The sequence below is a fragment of the Capra hircus genome, chromosome 17, assembly GCF_001704415.2.
Source record: "Capra hircus breed San Clemente chromosome 17, ASM170441v1, whole genome shotgun sequence".
Lineage (NCBI taxonomy): Eukaryota > Metazoa > Chordata > Mammalia > Artiodactyla > Bovidae > Capra > Capra hircus.
In genome coordinates, this window is record NC_030824.1 from 17,544,216 (window position 1) to 17,563,354 (window position 19,139).

The 19,139-nt window shown below is 49.1% G+C and overlaps 1 protein-coding gene across 7 annotated transcripts in view; it reads right to left on the reverse strand.

The window, feature by feature from the left end:
• KDM2B (lysine demethylase 2B) overlaps positions 1-19,139 on the reverse strand; it is a 119,853-nt gene that overhangs the window by 82,747 nt on the left and 17,967 nt on the right. For 6 of the 7 annotated variants that reach the window (XM_018061280.1, XM_018061277.1, XM_018061278.1 and 3 more), the window contains 2 exons: positions 12,140-12,318; positions 11,837-11,943 (listed from right to left, as the gene is read on the reverse strand). In XM_018061280.1, coding sequence (XP_017916769.1) covers positions 11,837-11,943; positions 12,140-12,318 — 286 coding nt within the window. Of the gene's footprint in view, positions 1-1,186; positions 1,442-11,836; positions 11,944-12,139; positions 12,319-19,139 lie in introns of those variants that run through there. The other variant, XM_018061281.1, reaches the window with a different exon arrangement.

The following is a 19,139-nucleotide window of genomic DNA, read 5'->3' on the forward strand; positions in this document are numbered from 1 at the left end:
ACTCCCCGGTGCCCAAAGCAGAAAAGAGTAGTTTTGTCTCTTGGGCCGCAGACCCAAGCCTGCCTGGTCAAACAGGTCACCCACCTCAACCTGCCCATCTCCAGCCCCAGCCCGAACCTCCCCAGCAAGTGTGGAAAGGGAATCCCTTCAAGCTGCGGCGGCTGCTGCGTGCAAGCGAAAGTTCTCCAAGTTGAGCTGGTGTCTGCTCTGCCCTCCCAGTCACCCTCCAGCATCCTCTGAGGCCCCTCAGAGCTCCGGGGAACCACTTCCAGACCCGCCTCTCCAGGAGAGGTCCCTCCTCCCAGGTCCCTCATTTCCAGGCGTCCAGGACCGACCGGTCCCTCCTGCCGGGCAACTGCATGCTTTAGGGCAGCCAGGGGAGCTGGGAGAGGGCCGCTTCGGTCCTGGTGGCTGCAGCCTTCGCCCCGCCGTGCTCATCCCACGTCTCCCCCCTCACTCCGGCTTCTGGCTCTCTCTGGCGTGACGCCTTTGCACTGACCTCTAACAGCTTCCTCTTCCAAAGCACACCGCAGTCACATGGGCACCCCGGCTCGGTGCCACGGCCGCTAAGCTCTCGCGGCGGCCAGCCAGCCAGCCTTGGTTCCGCCTGGGCCGCGGCCGCCCCCTGCCCGGAAAGCCGCGCCCCCCCACCCCCGCACCGACGCGGGTGGTTTTCTGTGGACACCTTCCAAGTTGGCGGCTGAATATCAGGCGCCCCCAAGCCTTTGGGGGGGGGTTCCCGCCTCCCAAGGCTCGGGCTGGCTGGGGAGGAGTCTGGAAGGTGGGGGCGCTGCACCTGCAGCACTAACTTTGGGGCGCTGCCTGGCATCTGGGGAGGCAGGGCAGCTCCACCCCGCCCTTTTCCCTCCAACTTGGCGAAACTCCCCCGGCAGCCCAGGGGGGCGTCCCCTCGGGCAAAGGTCTGGCGCGCGGGGGAGGGGGGATGCCTGGAAAGCTGGCACCGGGTGATGGGGCTGGAGGCGATGAGCCGCGCGCACGCGTGCACACTCACTACACACTTACACGCAGCCCCGGGAGACACAAAGAGCCGCTCCGCGACGCCGGCCGTTCAGCCCGCGGGCGGGAGGCGACCCACACCCCGCCCCGGCGCGCCCCGAAGGAGTGGGGTCTCCCGGGCAGCCCGGGCCCGGAAGGCGGACGCCCGCCCATCCCCGCCCGCGGTTACCCTCGGCGGTGCGGCTCCCGGGTGTCCCCTTGGGCAGCGGAAGCTGGACGCTCGCCCGGCCCCCGCGACCAGAGCCGAGCACCCTCCACGGTGCTGCCAGGCCCCAGTCGAGGACCGCGGAGCCCTCGCTTGCTGGCTTCCTTCCTTTCTCGGGGAGCTGGGCGCAGCCTGCACTCATCCCCGCGCTGAAACTGAACACCCGCGCGGCAAGGCGGCCGCCAGGGAGGCGGAGGGAGGCCGCGGCGGTGACAAGGAAGCGCGCCAGACCAGCGCCAGGGGACGCCGCCGCCGCCCACGGCCGCCCCCTCACCCGGGCTGGGTGGGGGCACCAGGATAGCTCTCCCCACCTCTGTTCTACTGGCAGGCGCCCGGGGACTCCCGCACACACGTTTTCAGGGAGTGTGGATGCTATCCTGCTGTTGAAGGCGACCCAGCAAAACTAGCTTCCTGAAATGCACCCATGGGGCAAAGCTATAGGAAGGGCGAGTGCCAGCAGGTGGAGGGCTCGTCAGATCCCGGGTGTGGCAGCCAGGGACCACGGACACTGCTCTGGCCTTAAAACACACTGCCAGTATGACCTTGGACAACCACTTCCCCTCTCTCAGCAGGATACTTGTCCTGAGGGCAGGGAGGTGACCTGAAGTTCATTTGCAATCTAAGATGCTCTTTCAGCCCTGTCCCTTACCTGCGCCCTTAGTAGCTATGTAACCCCACATCATCGAACTCCTGTAGAAATTCACTGAGATAGACACTTTGATGATGAATCCAATCTTCACAACAACCCTGTAAGGTCATTCCCAGGATTGTACCCATTTTACAGGTGAGAAAGCAGAGAGGCTCACCCTGATCACTACCCTTGAAGTGAGGTACTTATCCAAACAGCCTATCTCAGAGTTTCTCAGCCATTCTCCCCACATCTCCCTGGTAAATCCCAAGACTCACAAACAGCAGAGTCTGCAGGTTACAGCCAAACCTCAGACACTAACTGAAGGAACTGTTGTTTAGTCACTAAATCTTTCTTTGTGACCCCGTGGGCTGTAGACTGCCGGGTTCTTCTGTCCATGGGATTTCCCAGGCAAGAATGCCAGAATGGAGTCTCCTGCATTGGCAGGTGGATTTTTTTAAATCACTGAGCCACCAGGGAAGCCCTAAAGAGTTAGTCCAGCTCAAATCATAAGTTCCCTCCATCCCAGGCACACGCATCAGGAAAACAGCCCACTTTTCATCCCACCCTTCCCGCCCTCCTCCCAAACTACAAGAAGTGTAGGAGATGGTGGTATGCTGGCTGCAGAGACAGAAAGCAAACTTCTCCTTTCTTTAGCCAAGTCCCATTCCCCAGGCTACCAACCATTCTTAATGAATAGGTTCCAATTATCAGCTGCTCATAATAATAGCTGTTTACAGGTATGATAACATTTTACCCTCAAAACAACCCAATAATCCCCATTTTAAGGAAGTGAACATTGAGCCATTTCAAGGCAGTCAATATCCTGTGGCAGGGTGCTGCTTTCTGGTGTCATTTACAGGATGGCTCATGCATTGGAACCTCCCCGATGGCCTGCTGTGAAGTTAAACTGTAAACGCCCTAGAAAGGGTTGAATTTTTTACCTTATGAATACTTTGCCTATTTAAAAGAAAAGATAGTCATGACAATGATTATTCCTGACCTTGAACCTGAGCACCAGTCATTGAATTAAATGACCTAAGAGAGGAGAAGGCCCTGACAACAGGATCAAGCTGTCCACATGGGAGACATATTACCTTTCTTTTTTTTTTTTTAATTTTGTACTTTGGCCTCATCACCAGCATACAGGACGTTTCCCAGAGACTGAACCGAGGCCTTCGCAGGGAAAGCACCCAATCCTAACCACTAGGCCACCAGGGAACTTCCCCATATTACTTTTAAAGTCACAAACGCCTCAGCTACTTGAGAGGGAGGGATCACACCAGATTCATCCGTGTAAATGCAGCACCCAGCAACAGCCCTATAATTATTCTAATCAGCTATGCGAGCTGGACCAAATCTTTCCCCGCCTCTGGAACTCAGCATCCCATTTGTTAAACTGCTCAGGGCCCTCTAAATCATGGCCCTCACAGATCAAACCAGGCCCTGAATCGATTTGGTTTGGCCAGCACTTTGTTGTTGTTGTTTTTTTAAACGTTGCCTCTCCGGTTATCCAGAAGCCACACCAGCTCCTACTGACTTACACACCAGCTGACTGTACATCCATACTGCATTAAACGACTGTGAATTTCAGCTTCCATTTATCTGTTATGGATGTGACAGCTGGACCAAAAAGAAGGCTGAGGGCCAAAGAATTGATGCTTTGGAATTGTAGTAATGGAGAAGACTCTTGAGAGTCCCATGGACTGCAAGGAGATCAAACCAGTCAATCCTAAAGGAAATCAACCCTGACTATTCACTGGAAGGACTGATGCAGAAGCTCCAATACTTTGGCCACCTAATGCAAAGAGCCGACTCATTGGAAAAGACCCTATGCTGGGAAATACTGAGGGCAGGAGAAAGGGGCAATAGAGGATGAGATGGTTGGGTGGCATCACCGACTCAATGGACATGAGTTTGACCAAATTCGGTGTGCTGCAGTTCATAGGGTTGCAAATAGCCCCATACAACTTAGTGACTGAACAACAACAAAAGTAACCTGCTTCCTAGATTTTTGAGATTTGTGTGCTAAGTATAAAACACAGCACCTGGGTCCATACATGGCACTACAGGAAAGAACAGTTTTCTTTGCTCTTCCTTTTAGGTACAAGGGAAAACCCACGAATCCAGAGGCTTGAGTCCAGGGCATGGCCCATGTGTGACATCAGCAGCCTCTCCATGTCACTTTCTCTGTGTGATATATTACACAGGGGAAATCATTTACGATGCCAGCAAACATGACTGATGAGAGTGAGAAGGTAAATATGGGTTGTAGAGATGCCCTATGCAAACGTGAGGGAGGGCAGATTAGAAAGCGGTGGATGCCTGGATTCCAATAGCAGCTGCAGCCTCTGTGTGTCTATACATGAGGCCACATGGACAAAAACATTTTATCTCAACTATATTTCACATCCATTGTAGGCTCCATCTTCCCTTTAGCATGGCAGGGAGGCAGGGCAGGGATCACAGGATCCCCATTTCGTAGACAGACGTGAAGATCCGGACTTCCCTGGTGGTCCAGCGGCTGAGACTCCATGCTCTGAATGCAGGGGGCCCAGGTTCAATCCCTGGTCAAGGAACTAGATGCTACATGCCACAACTATGAGTTCACATGCCACAATTTAAAAAAACCCTGCCTGCCACAGCTCAGAGGAGAAGGCAATGGCACCCCACTCCAGTACTCTTGCCTGGAAAATCCCATGGATGGACGAGCCTGGAAGGCTGCAGTCCATGGGGTTGCTGAGGGTCGGACATGGCTGAGCGATTTCACTTTCACTTTTCACTTTCATGCATTGGAGAAGGAAATGGCAACCCACTCCAGTGTTCTTGCCTGGAGAATCCCAGGGACGGGGGAGCCTGGTGGGCTGCCGTCTCTGGGGTTGCACAGAGTTGGACACGACTGAAGCAACTTAGCAGTAGCAGCAGCAGCCACAGCTCAGACCCTGGGCAACCAAATAGATAAATAATTTATTTAAAAAAAAAAAAAAGGGAGATGAAACACTTGCCGTAGCTACAGGGAGCAGCAGAGGCAGCCCCAAAACTTGGTCTTCCCAGTGCCTGCCTTCATCCTGTTTCACCCTTGTACCCCCACATTATTCCCTTGTTCTTCCTGCCACTTCCAGAACATACACTGGGAGAAAATGTGGTCAATTTTCAATTTTGGGGGAGCCAAGTGTATGCTTTATACGGGATCCCGTTTAGGCTGGGCTTCTAAGATCTTTTGGTCCACGGTATATCTCCAATATACCAGCAAACCTCATTTCTGCAAAGCCTGGAGTGTGAGCAGGTGAGAAGGGAAACAACTTGCCCATTTATTTTTGAAATGCGTTAACATATCCAACACTCCTAAGTGAAAGATGTGTGCCCATGTCACAGACCTAGATTACTGTAGAAGTTGTAAAACACGTCCAAAAAGTCTCTGAGTGCTCCCCCACCCCTTCCAGAGGCAGAGCCAAATTCCCCTCCCTCGAGTGTGGGCTGGATTTAGTGACTTGCTTTTAACTAACTAGAATATGAAATGGCAACCCACTCCAGTATTCTTGCCTGGAGAATCCCATGGATGGAGGAACCTGGTGGGCTACAATCCACGGGTTGCAAAGAGTCGGACACGACTGAGCGACTTCACTTTATTATGTCTTCCATAGAGATTTTGGTCGGAGAAGGCAATGGCACCCCACTCCAGCACTCTTGCCTGGAAAATCCCATGGAAGGAGGAGCCTGGTAGGCTGCAGTCCATGGGGTCGCTAAGAGTCGGGCACGACTGAGGGACTTCACTTTCACTTTTCACTTTCATGCACTGGAGAAGGAAATGGCAACCCACTCCAATACTCTTGCCTGGAAAATCCCAGAGACAGAGGAACCTAGTGGGCTGCAGTCTATGGGGTCGTCCAGAGTCGGACACGACTGAAGCGACTTAGCAGCAGCAGCAGCAAACAGTATGTTAGGCTTCCCACGTGGCACTGGTGGTAAAGAACCCACCTGCCAACGCAGGAGGCACAGGAGAGGCGGGTTCAGTTCCTGGGTTGGGAAGATACCCTGGAGGAGGAAATGGCTATCCACTCCAGCATTCTTACCTGGAAAATTCCACGGACAGAGGAGCCTGCCAGGCTATATTCCATAGGGTTGCAAAGAGTCAGAAATGAATGAAGGGACTTGGGATGATCGAAAAGAATGTGACTTCCAAAATTAGGTTATAAAAGGCACTGTAGCTTCCTCCTGTTCTCTTTCAAACCACTCCTGATGGAGGGTAGGAAGCTGCCATGTCTTGAGGACACTCAAGCAGCCTTACAGAGAGGCCCACATAGTGAAGAATTGAGGCCCAGGCCTAAACTGGTTTTTTGTGTTTTTTTTTTGCCAAACCCCATGGCTTGTGGGATCTCAGTTCCCCGACCTGGCATCAAACCTAGGCCCTTGGCAGTAAAAGTGCAAAGGCTTAACCACTGGACCATCAGGGAATCCCCCAGGTCTAAAGTTTTAACCCAAGTGCAAGCAAGACTTTGAGCCATAACTGAGCCACCTGAGTCACACCTGCCCTACAAAAGCTGTGAGCTGATGCTGCTAAGATATACAGTCTTTTAAGTTGTTAAATTTAAAGTGTAATGTAGCAATAAACAGCCAACAGGGATACTTGCAAATCATTGTCACTGTTTGTACACCGGTAAGGAATTTCCCAAGACAAATAATTCTGTACAGTCAAAATGTTTCTATAGGACGGCGATGGGGGTGGGGAGGACGTGGTAGAAATAAGATGGTACAGCTGATATTCAGTCCACTCTGTCATCACCTTTTCCCTTTATCCTGCTGATGACACTTATCACTTCCTAATATATAGCTTAGGATAATATAATAATTCAGGGTAAAAATTATACTATAATTTAGAGCTTGGCTCAGACAGTAAAGAATCTGCCTGCAATGTAGGAGACCCAGGTTCGATACCTGGGTCCGGAAGATCCCCTGGAGAAGGGAATGGCAACCCACTCCAGTATTCTTGCCGGGAGAATTCCATGGACACAGGAGCCAGGCAGGCTACATACAGTCCATGGGGTTACAAAGAGTCAGACACGACTGAGCAACACACACACACACACACACACACACACACACACAATATAATTTATCCTGGCCTGTCTCTTCTCTCAGCGAGAATACAAGCTTCATGAGAAGAGGGACTCTATTTATTCACTGCAGTCTACCAACTACTTAGTGTCTTGCACGTAATACACAGCAAATGTAAGAGGTAATTAATAACTAGTATAAATACATAGTTATTTATATTTTGGCTGCACCATGCAGCTTGTGGGATCTTAGTTCCCCCACTAGGGATCCAGTGGGAGCCACAGCAGTGAAAGCACCGAGTCCCAAACACTAGACCACCAGAGGATTCCCACACTAGTATACCCTTTACACATATTTTGTCTCCCACAATGTTGCAACTACCCCCTTAACAACTGTCTCCACCCCTTCCTTGCCTGAAATTCCTGAACAAAAATCCATTAAAATTCCTTACCTCCTCACCATGATCAAAGGGCATAAATCCTGGAACCAGGGAGGAAGCAGTCATGGGTTGGTAACCCTCCTCTCGCCCCTGCAAACCCTCGGTTCAGGTGACCCTGCAGCTCTTTCCACTCTCCAGGCACCTCCAGCATGAAAACTCTGATTTCTAGAAAGTGTCGTTTTAATTAAATTCCAAAGAACAATTCTATGATCCCAGAGGACTTCATCATCATGGGATTTTTACCTTGTTTATTAACTGAAATTAGCATTTGTTTCAGCCGAACAAATGTACTATTTCCAAGGCGACAATTTCCTTCCTAACAAGCTTCAAATCCTATAACAAGTTCTAGGCCACTGACAGGGTTTGTAAATTTATTTGCCACATGATGCAACCAATATGTCCAAGACATGTGGTTCTAGAAAGTTGTGGGTGACTCTTTTCTTGGTAATTAGATAGAACTCTCAGTGTATTAACAGAGCTTACTATTTAAAGGAATCTTTCAATAAAATGAAGAATACACTGAATATCTCAGACAGGCAAGGTAGACATTACTTAATTGAAATCTGTCACTAAAGGCTATCTATTTCACCTTCCTAAATACATGTCCTGTTTGCGCTCTGCTCTCCCCTAACCCTGCCCCATTACCCATCCTCAGGTAGATGACACAATGGCTGCTCCTATCATTCTGCCCACACACCTCCTTCAATCCACACTGAAGCTGCAGAATTTGCAGAGTGCAAATCTGAACACGTCCCTCTCTGCTTAAAATCTACAAGGTTTCAGGGGACTTCCCTGGTGGTCCAATGGTTAAGACTCTGCCCTTCCAATGCAGGGGGTGTGGGTTCAATCACTGGTTGGGAAACTAAGATGCCACATGCTGAGTAATCAAAAAATAATTTTTTTTTTTTGTAATTCAAGAAGTTTCTGATTGCCCTTAGGAGAAATACAGACCCCCAAGGCAACCCACTCCAGTATTCTTGCCTGGAGAATCCCACGGATAGAGGAGCCTGGCAGGCTCCATCCCATGGGGTCACAGAGTCAGACACAACTGAAATGACTTAGCACGCACATCAGCTTTATGACTCTCCTCAAAAAATTGTACATTCTTTAATTAAAAAATACTTTAATGATAAAAAACGTTGACCATCATCTGAGCCTTCAGCAAGTCATATGGTAACATCAAAGATCACTTATCATAGATCACTACAACAAATAAAATAATAATGAAAATATTTGTAGTACTACAAGAATTATCAAAACATGACAAAGACATGAAGTGAGCAGATGCTCTTGGAAAAATGGAACCTGTAGATTTGATTGACATAGAGTTGCCACAAAACTTCAATTTATAAAAAAAAAGAAAAAGAAAATAACAACAAAAAACCGCTATTGGCAAAGCTCAGTAAAAATGAGGTATCTCCTATATCATGAATATTAATTATAAGTTCTCTTTTTCTGAAGTTTTTTAGCCCTCTCCTCCCCTTTTTTTTTTTTTTTTAAATATTTCAGGCTTTCCTCATACAGTTGTTGATCTTTGGCTGTCTATTCAGTTAGATGTTAAAAAAATGATTACAAGCTGGGATTGTAGGCTGGGTTTTGTTAGTGGGCCTTACTAATTGTAAGCTACCTTTTCATGGAGAGAGCCCTGTACATCAGTATCTGTAACTATTTTCTCTTGAGGCCATGCAGTTTCTTCATGGAAGGAGTCCCACTGTAGAAACAGACTCACTCCTGCCCCGTGTCTGATAATATTCTCACCTGGCCTTCCTGTGAGCCTAGCGTTCCTCCTCAGTTGAGAGCATCCCTCCTCTACAGGCTGATGCACTCCCAAGGGGTGAAACAAAACCTTACTCTTTGTATGTGTAAAGTACACACACACACACACACACACACATATATATATACATAAACAGATACACAGTATCTTTGTGACATTAAATTTTGAGAGGTGGGCAATTAGGAGAAAGATGTGTTTAGAAGGGAAATGTCTTTAAAAATAAAAAAGGCTCCTTAAGAGGATAATCAGAGAAGGCAATGGCACCCTACTCTAGTACTCTTGCCTGGAAAATCCCATGGACAGAGGAGCCTGGTGGGCTGCAGTCCATGGGGTCGCTAAGAGTCAGACACAACTGAGCCACTTCACTTTCTTTTTCACTTTCATGCACTGGAGAAGGAAATGGCAACCCACTCCAGTGTTCTTGCCTGGAGAATCCCAGGGACGGGGGAGCCTGGTGGGCTGCCATCTCTGGGGTCGCACAGAGTCGGACAGGACTGAAGCGACTTAGCAGCAGCAGCAGCATGACTCCCGTCAGCCTGGCCCACCCCTCATCCTGCACCACTGACCCTCCCTCGCTCTGCTCCACTCCCACTGGCCGTGCAAACCCTTCAGCTCCACCCTCTTCCCAGCCCTCCCCACCACCCCAGGCTCTCTGTACACAGTCAGAAAAGCTCTTCCAAGGTCTCTTCACCTAAATAACTCTTCTTCTCTTCAGACCACAGCTCAAGGTGGCTTGCCCTGTCCTCCCTGACCTGATGAATCCCCTGGTTCACACTCTATAGCACCAGGGGTCTCTGCCTTGTGGCCTCATCACAACTGCAAACTTCCATTTGTTTCTCTGATCACTGGATTAACAGGTCTCCTGCACAGACTATAAGCTCCATGAGGGCAGGGAGCTCACACGGTTTTCTCCCCACTGTATTCTCAGTGCCCAGCACCAACCAGTTGTTCAATATATAGGTGGAATCAATCAATCGATCAATCAAAGAGAGCTAGGATCTGCCTCTAATCTGAGTCCCACACTTGTTCCTCAAGGTCCGCCTCTGTGACTCCATCAAGGCCCTTGGCACTTGCCTACCTCCATCCCTCCCCACTTTCCTCCCATCTCCTCTGTCCTTTAAAGCCAATGTCAAATATCCCCTCTGAGAGGGTTTTTCTGAGGCCAGCAGCCAAAAAGGATTTCTCTTTTTCCCATTTCCCTTCTGGTAACCTATTTCTCTCTGCCTAGGATGAAAGCTGGCTTCCCTGGTGGCTCAGATGGTAAAGAAACTGCCTGCAATGCAGGAGACCTGGGTTCGATCCCTGGGTCGGGAAGATCCCCTGCAGGAGGGCAAGGCAACCCACTCCAGTATTCTTTCCTGGAGAATTCCATGGACAAAAGAGCCTGGCAGGCTACAGTCCATGGAGTCACAAGAGTCGGACACGACTAACACACACACAGGATGACAGCTGCACCTTGCCCTCGCGTTAATGGCCCGCTGTTCTCCAGAAGGTAGGGGTTTTTAGACCTGTTTCTGTATTACTTCCCTGTCCCAGGGTCTCCATAAATTTTACTGTGATCGCATCAAAACAGAACAGAATTGAAAACCCTCCTACCAACCCCACCTTGAACCCAGTCTTTCCCTTCAAGACAGCCCAGATCCAAGGGGTATTAGGGAGCATCAGCTCTGAGAGGAGAAAAAATGCCTGAGAAGTAATTAAACAGAGAGAGCGAGCTTGAAAGCAGAACGTTGGGAAGCCCAGGGCCAGCGTGCTGGCCTCCCTTACAAAGCCTGGCACGGAGTTTGCATTCAATATGCACTGAATGAAGGGCTGAGTGAATGAGAAGTTCACAGCCTTTAAGCTCCTTGGGGGCACTCCTGGCAGCAGGGCTCGGCAGAGATGCTAATGGATTCAGAGCCACCAGAGCCAACTCTTCTAGGAAGCACAGAGCAACTGCCTGGGCCAAGAGTATCTCATTCTCATTTTAGAGATAGAAACAGAGGGCCTGAGATGGCAGGAGCCCCAAGGTGACTTCATCATCCCAAGGGTCCTCCACTCAAATCCTAGAACACGGAGGTGCTCGCAGCCAGCTCTGCCCGTGTTAAATAACTGGTCTCAGGACTTGCTAGTCACGCTGCCTGTAGTGATGTCCCCCTAATTAGATGTGGCCAACCTTTCCAGCACAGCACCAACCTCTCCCTTAGAGGACACTGTCTCTCTAAGGAGTGTCTGGTGAGAAAGTGGCCCCTGGCTTTATTCAGAGAAGGTTTTTCTCCATCAGAGGTGCCTGGTCTCAACAACAGGAAGCAAAAGAATACCAGACCCCTATCCAGCCCTCAGCAAAAGCAAAGTGTCCATGGTGGGTCCCTAGAAAATCCACTCCTAGGACACACTGTCACTTAGAGGGAGTGGATGAATGTTTGACAAGCACGCACACACATGCACACACACACACATACACACACACACATGCAGAGAGAGATGGTTTCCATTACTCCTCCTCCTCTTCAGATCACATCCCCTTGGGTGGGGCTGGCAGGAAGGCCAAAGAACCATCTGGATGAAGAATCCAGACCCAGAGCCAACCTGCCCACACTCAGGACTCCCAGCACTCACATCCCAGCAGCACCCCAAAGAGCTGCGGCCTCAGCCCAGGCTCATTTCCAGCCCTCACCCCCTACAAGGCTGAGAGTCATCCACTCCCAGCTCCCGCCACCAGCCAGCCAGTCTTACTTCTTCACTTTCGGGTACTTCATCTCTGCAATGGCGTTCGTGGCTTCCGTCTGCTTCTCCTTCAAGTGCTGAGGCCACATGTTGTCCACCCAGTCCACCAGGTCTACCTGAAATCCAGCCAGGCCACCATCAGCACTTCCTGGCCCCAGGTACCCTTAAGTCAGACCCCATCACTGCCTCACCCCTCCTCCTCCTGTTCCCAAATCCCTCCTGCCCTCCCCCCATAGGCAGGTGCAGGCTGGCTTCGAGCAAGAAGGGGAGGGGGAAGGTGACTGGGGAGGGGAACCATAGCTGGGGACCTACCACGGTGGGACGCTTGACCAAGTGCTCCAGCTTGGTGTGGCTGAACTCAAGGCTGATGACATTGTATAGCTTGTCCCGCTGGGCCTCGGGCGTCTCGTAGTACCGTACGAACTGGGACATGCTCATCTCCGTGCCTTTCTGGGTGTTCACGTCCATCACGTCCACCAGCCGCCGGCTACCTGGGGGCAGAATCCACAGGCTGGTGGCTCCAGCCAGCTAGAGCTCCAGATCCTACTTGGGAGACCCCGCAAAACAAAACCTGCCCCTAACCCAGCATCCAGAATATGCCTCATCATCCTACAACCCTATACCTTGTCTGCTCAATGACGTCATCCCATCAGTGTTCCTCACTGAATCACTCTCCAATCTTTAAAGGAATCCCTCTTCAATTGATCTGTTTCCCTCCACAACTAAGTTACCCCAAAAGCTCAGTTATTGAGCAGCAGAGCTGGGATTTGAAGCCAATTCCATCTAATGCCGGCACCAAGGTTCTTAACCCCCAACACTGGCCCCTGCCCCCTGCAATACTGAATCTTGATCACATGCTAAGGCTGAAAAATGACCCCCGCCTTCAGAGGCTGGCTCCTCGCCCCATAGATCCCAGGAAGCCTTGGAGAAGTGCTTTGGTTTTGAGTCAGGAGTGCAAATCCACCAGGGGGCATCCCTGAACTTTGCCGGAAACTCTGGCCAAGCTCTAGACAGTGCCGGCTCCTTCCTTACCAGGGCTCCTGGAACAGGTGGGCTCTGCTCAGCTTTTCTGGAAAGCCCACCTGGCAGAGAACCTGCCGTTAGAGTGGGGAGGGGAAAAGAACAGCCGCCCCTGCCCCCCGCCAAGCTCTCCCCACTTTCTGGCCCGCCTCCAGCCTCTCCCTGACTCTCCACCCTCACTTTGCTCAGGGTCCCATCAGCAAAGCCCCCTGGGGAAGGAGATTCACTGGGCAAGTAGCTGATGGGACTCACAGCCCTACAGCCTGGGGCAAGTGGCTTTAAAGGCCTGGAGCTAGCTGCCCCATCAGTACAATAGAGTGGTTATGCTGGGGAACTCCTGGCAGTCCAGTGGTTAAGAATCCATCTTGCAATTGCAAGGGATGCAGGTTCAATCCTTGGTTGGAGAACTAAGATCCCACATGCCAAGGAGCAACTAAACCCACACGGCAACTACTAAGCCCACACGGCAACTACTGAGCCCGTGGACAACTAGAGAATCTGTGTGCTGCAAGGAAAGATCCTACAGGATGCAATGAAGATCCCCCATTCTGTAACCAAGACTTGATCCATTAGAGATTTGATGCATTAAAAAAGATTAAAAATAAATTTTATATATATATATATATATATATATATATATATATATATATATATATATGGTAGTTAAGCTTCCCTGGTGGCTCAGATGGTAAATAATCTGCCTGCTATGCGGGAGACTTGGGTTTGATCCCTGATCCCTGGATTGGGAAGATTCCCCTGGAGAAGGGAACAGCTGCCCATCCAATCTTCTGGCCTGGAGAAATCCATGGACAGAGGAGCCTGGTAGGCTACAACCCATGAGGTCCCAAAGAGTCGGACATGACTGAGTGACTTTCACTCATTAAGCTAAGACTTTGTGGGTTTGAACCCCAGCTGGCCCTCAGGCCTCTTAGCATCTCAGAGTAGCAGTTTCCCCATCTATAACATGGTAGCCAGCCTATGGTGTTGTCATATGATTTAAATGAGCTAATGCACATGAAAGACTTCTGAGAAGTGTCTGCAAGTAGGAACTGTTACCTAATTGGCCAACTTCATTTATAATCACAGGTGGAACTACTATATTTAAAATAGACAATCAACAAAGACCTACTGTGTAGCACAAGAAATTCTGCTCAATATTCTGTAATGACCTAAATGGGAAAAGAATTTTAAGAAGAACATATACTTGTATATGTATAACTGAATCACTCTGCTGTACACCCGAAGCTAACACAACATTTTAATCAACTACATGTGCTTGCTCAGTCATGTCCAACTCTCTGTGACCCAATGGACCATAGCCTTCCAGGATCCTCTGTCCATGGGATGCCATATCCTCCTCCAGGGGGATCTTTCCCACTCAACTGCACTCTAATAAAAAATTAAAAAAAAATTTTTTTAATATATATAGTTACAGGTAGAGAAAGTAAGGTGGTGGGAAATCAGAGTCAGTTAAATCTCTGCCAGTCAGTCTAAAAGGATGACTAATGGAGAGGGGTGAGAGGTATGAGGGGTAATGAAAATGTTCTAAAATTGACTGTGGTGATGACTGCACAAACTCTGTGGACAGACGACAAACCATTGAATTGTACACTTGAAATAAGTGAATTGTATGGTATGTGAATTATAACTCAGTAAAGATATTATTAAACAAAAACACTCAGACACTAAATGACCAACAAAGTTGGTTTTTCTACAATTATCTTTTTTCTTCCAAAAGTCTTCTATCCACTTAAAACACACATCATAAAAAATATAGAGGGACCTCTCTGGTGGTCCAATAGTTAAGAACCTGCCTGCCAATTGCACGGGATGTGGGTTCAGTTTCCGGTCCAGGAAGATCCCACAGGCCTGGGAACTACTAAGCCCGTGGACCATAACTACTGAAGTCTGGGTATTCTAGAGCTGGTGTTCTGCAGCAAGAGAAGCCACCACAATGAGAAGCCCCACACTGATATTAGAGAAAACCAGGGCACAACAAAGACCCAGTATAGCCAAAAATAAATAAAATTTTTTTAAAATATAGGGACTTCCCTTGTGGTCCAGTGTTTAGGGCTCTGCTGTTTCCCTGCAGCAGGCCAGGGTTCTATCCCTAGCTGGGGACTAAGATCCCACAGATGATGGCAGTCAAAGATTCCGCATGCTGCAACTAAGATCAGACACAGCCCAATAAATATAGTAATAAATAAACAATAAATAAATATTTTAAAAATAGTGACTAAAGAAATGAATGTTGAGTGTTATTCTTCTTACTGTCCAGCATTTAACCTATTACTTCACACGTAAATGACAGCTGAAGAAACAACCTGAGGGTATCCGGAGGTGGATGAGAGTAACCCTCTTTGCACTGGGCAAGATGCCCCACACACCCCTCCCTCCCAGCCTAAAAAACATCCAGAAGTATTGAGCAGTCCAGCCCCACCTCTACAGACACTCATCACTGAACAAGAAGGATACCCATGGGAAATGCCTGCTTTTTACTTTTTTGAGTATTAACCAGGCTTTTGAACTGTGGTGTTGGAGAAGACTCTTGAGAGTCCCTTGGACTGCAAGGAGATCAAACCAGGCAATCCTAAAGGAAATCAACCCTGACTATTCATAGGAAGGGATGATGCTGAGGCTGAAGCTCTAATACTTTGGCCACCTGGTGCGAAGAACTGACTCATCAGAAAAGACCCTGATGCTAGGAGAGATAGACAGCAGGAGAAGAAGGGGACAACTGAAGACGAGATGGTTGGATGGCATCACTGACTCAATGGACATGAGTTTGAGCAAGCTCCTAGAGACCGTGAAGGACAGGGAAGCCTGGACTGCTGCAGTCCACGGGATTACAAAGAGTCAGACACGATTGAGTGACTGAACAACAACCAACCAGGCTTCCAGAACCCCCTCTCCCCAACACAATCCCCGGGGCTTCCTGTGCATCCTCACTCCACTCTGATCCTGCCCAGGTGCAGGTCCCCTGTTGACCCACCTCGATCTGCTCCACCCTCAGTGGAAAAGGTAAGTCCGAACTCTGGAGTGGTTAGAACCGCGAGGGGCAGCTAGGGCCGAGGGGCGCCGGAGGGAAGAGGCCCTAGGGTGGGAGGCCAACGGACTGTATCTGGAGCGGTTCTAAGAATAGCATCCTCAGTGTTCACGAAACGCCGTCCGGCTCCCCCAGGTGTCCTGCCAGCCGCAGCGGGTGGGTGAGAGGAGACAATGTAGGAATACAGGGAGGAGCAAAGATAGTCAGTTCTTCTGGATGCCGGGCCTCTACAAACCCCCAGGGAAACATGGGTGTACCAGTAACCGGATTCAATCCCGCTGCGTTCCAGCCCGCAGGCAGGGATGAGAGATGCAGGAACCTCAGAACGCGTCCTGGGGAGGCGAAAGGATACTGAGTGAAGTGACTATAGGCTTAGGGGTCTGACACAGCTGAGATAAGGGCCAGCTCAAAGCAAGCTGCAGAGGATACCTGCTTTTCTCCATAGATGTATTCCAGACAATAAAGGGCAAAGGAGGACTACTGGTGGTCCAAAGAAGCAGCCCCAGGGTTCCACTGCACGGGTAGGGGGTGATCCCTGGTTGGGGAACTAAGGTCACGCAAGCCCTGCAGCACCGCTAAAATAAAATAAAATGACGGAGATAGACGTCAATAGCTGCTAGCATCAAGAAGAGGGAGAAGCGAGAACCTAACATGCCCCTCCTGACGGATCTATGAAGCAGTCAGAAAAAAAAATGAATGAACTAATTATGAATGAGCGAGACAGGCTCTGAGTCTGATCAAGCATCTATTAATACAGCCAACTACCAATTCACAGAAATTCCTCTGTCCATGGGGATTCTCCAGGCCAGAATACTGGAGTGGGTTGCCATGCCCTCCTCCAGGAGATCTTCCCAATCCAGGCATCGAACCCAGGTCTCCTGAATTGTGGGCGGATTCTGTATCCTCTGAGCCACCACGGAAGCCCAAGAACATTGGAGTGGGTAGCTTATCCCTTCTCCAGGGGATCTTCCGGACCAGGAATCGAAACGGGGTCTCCTGCATTGCAGGTGGATTCTTTATCAGCCGAGTTACCAGGGACGCCCACAGAGAAGCTACTGCAAGGCTGAGTCCAAGTAATGAAAAACTCTATAGCTCAAACAATCAATCCAACTTCTTCAGATGGGAAAGAGATCGAGGAAGAGCCCAGCGATTATAGAAGAGTTAAAAGATACCTCAACCAATCACAATGCAAAACCTTATTTACATTCTGACTCATACAACTGTTTAAATAAAGAAAATAACATTTGTGCCATATAGGAAACAATTGGAAATTTGAACAAAGGATATGGATATTTACTCATTTTAAGGCATTTTTAAAACTTTTAGCTTTTAAAAAACAAAAAAAAAATTCCTTAGTTTTTAAGGTTCCTAGTTTTTAAAAGACTAGGTGTGAGAGAGCACTCCGTGGCCCTGCAGACCTATCTTTTGCTTCATCAGTGTTGGGATGGAAAAGACCCAGGAACACCCCTTCCTCTAGCCTCCAACCACCCTCCAACCTTTTTTCCAGTTACACCTTAGGAACCAGCCACTCAACTACCCCTGATCTCCAGGACCAGCCAACAACATTTTAAAAAAATGGATTGTTGAGTATTTTTAATTGGGGGGAGGGGAGACTGCATTAGGCAACATGTGGGGTCTTAGTTCCTTGACCAGAGATTAAATGTGCACCTCTTGTGGAAGCAGAGTCTTAACCACTGGACCACCAAGGAAGTCCCAGCCAACAGCATTTTTTTTTATCTGAGCTCTTTATACCCATCAATCATGAGCTCTCAGGTTCGTCAGAATTATTCCACCACAGCGGAGGGTGCTGTCCACCACCTGGGGAACATGCATCTGCAGGCCTCCTATACCTACCTCTCTCTGGGATTCTATTTCGACCACAATGATGTGTCAGTGCGTGGCTCTGGAGGGCATGGGCCACTTTTCCCAGAATTGGCAGAGAAGCTCAAGGGCACCAAGCATTATTTGAAAATGCAAAACCAGTGCGGTGTCCACATCCTCTTACAAAACGTACAGAAGCCATCCCAAGATGAGTGGGGTAAAAGCCAGGACGCTGTGGAAGCTGCCATTCTCATGGAGAAGAAACAGAGCCATGCCCTTTGGTCTGCATGTCCTGGGTTCTGGCTTCATAGACACCACCACCTCTGTGACTACCTGCAGACCCAAATGCCCCTCCTCTAGGCCTCAGTTGCCTCATATGTAAAGACAGGAAGAAGTTGATCTTTACATTTTTTTCATTGCCGCAGAATTCTTCCTTCAAACATATGCTTTGACGAGAGCCAACTACATAAATAAAAACAAGCAGCTCAGGCTGAAGTGGGTAGGGAGAAGGCGCTCAGAATTCAGAACTGGATTCCGGGGATTTTCCTTTGAAAACCACTGGGTTAGGTCATTTTTAGGTCCTTTCCCAGGGCTGACACACTGATTTTTAGCCTAGTTTTTTTGTTGGTGGTGCCGATTTAACATTTTTCTCTTTTATTTTTAATTTTTATTTTTTGGCTATACCACATAGCATGTGGGATCTTAATTCCCTGACCAGGGATCAAACCCGTGATCCCTACAGAGAAAAGGCAGAATCTTAACCCCCGGATCTCCCGGGAATTCTCTAGTCTAGTTCTTTTTTTCTTAATTAAGTTTATTTATTCTGAATTGATGGATAATTGCTTTATAATATTGCGTTGGTTTCTGCCATACATCAACATGAACAGCCATAGGTAAACCTATATCCCCTCCCTCTTGAACCTCCCTCCCCATCCTAGCCTAGTTCTTACTTAGATCATATCCCTTAAATGTGAACTGAGGGACTTCCCTCATGGCCCAGTAGTTAAGAGTCTGCCTTTCTATGCGGAGGATTCGGGTTAGATCCCTGGTTGGGGAACTAAGATCACACATGTCTTGGGGCAGCTAAGCCCTTAAACCACAACTAGAAAGAACCCGAAGCACTGCAATGGGTGATACATGCACCACAGCTAAGACCTGACATAGCCAAAAATAAATTAAAAAAAATTTTTTTTTAATGTGAACTGAGGGGAGTGGGAGGAAGAGGGAAAAGATGGAGAGGCTTGCCCGAGGGGTCACTGGGGACACTTAAGGCCTTCCAGTCCCTTTCAGTCTGAGCTGGGAGATTAAGTGCCAGGACTCCGTCTTCTCAGGTTCCCAGGCTGGTCTGCCACTGGTGGCAAAGGGGAGATGGACCTAAGTGCCAGGTCTCCGAGCTGGAAGCTGAGCCCTGGGGAGGAGGCAAGT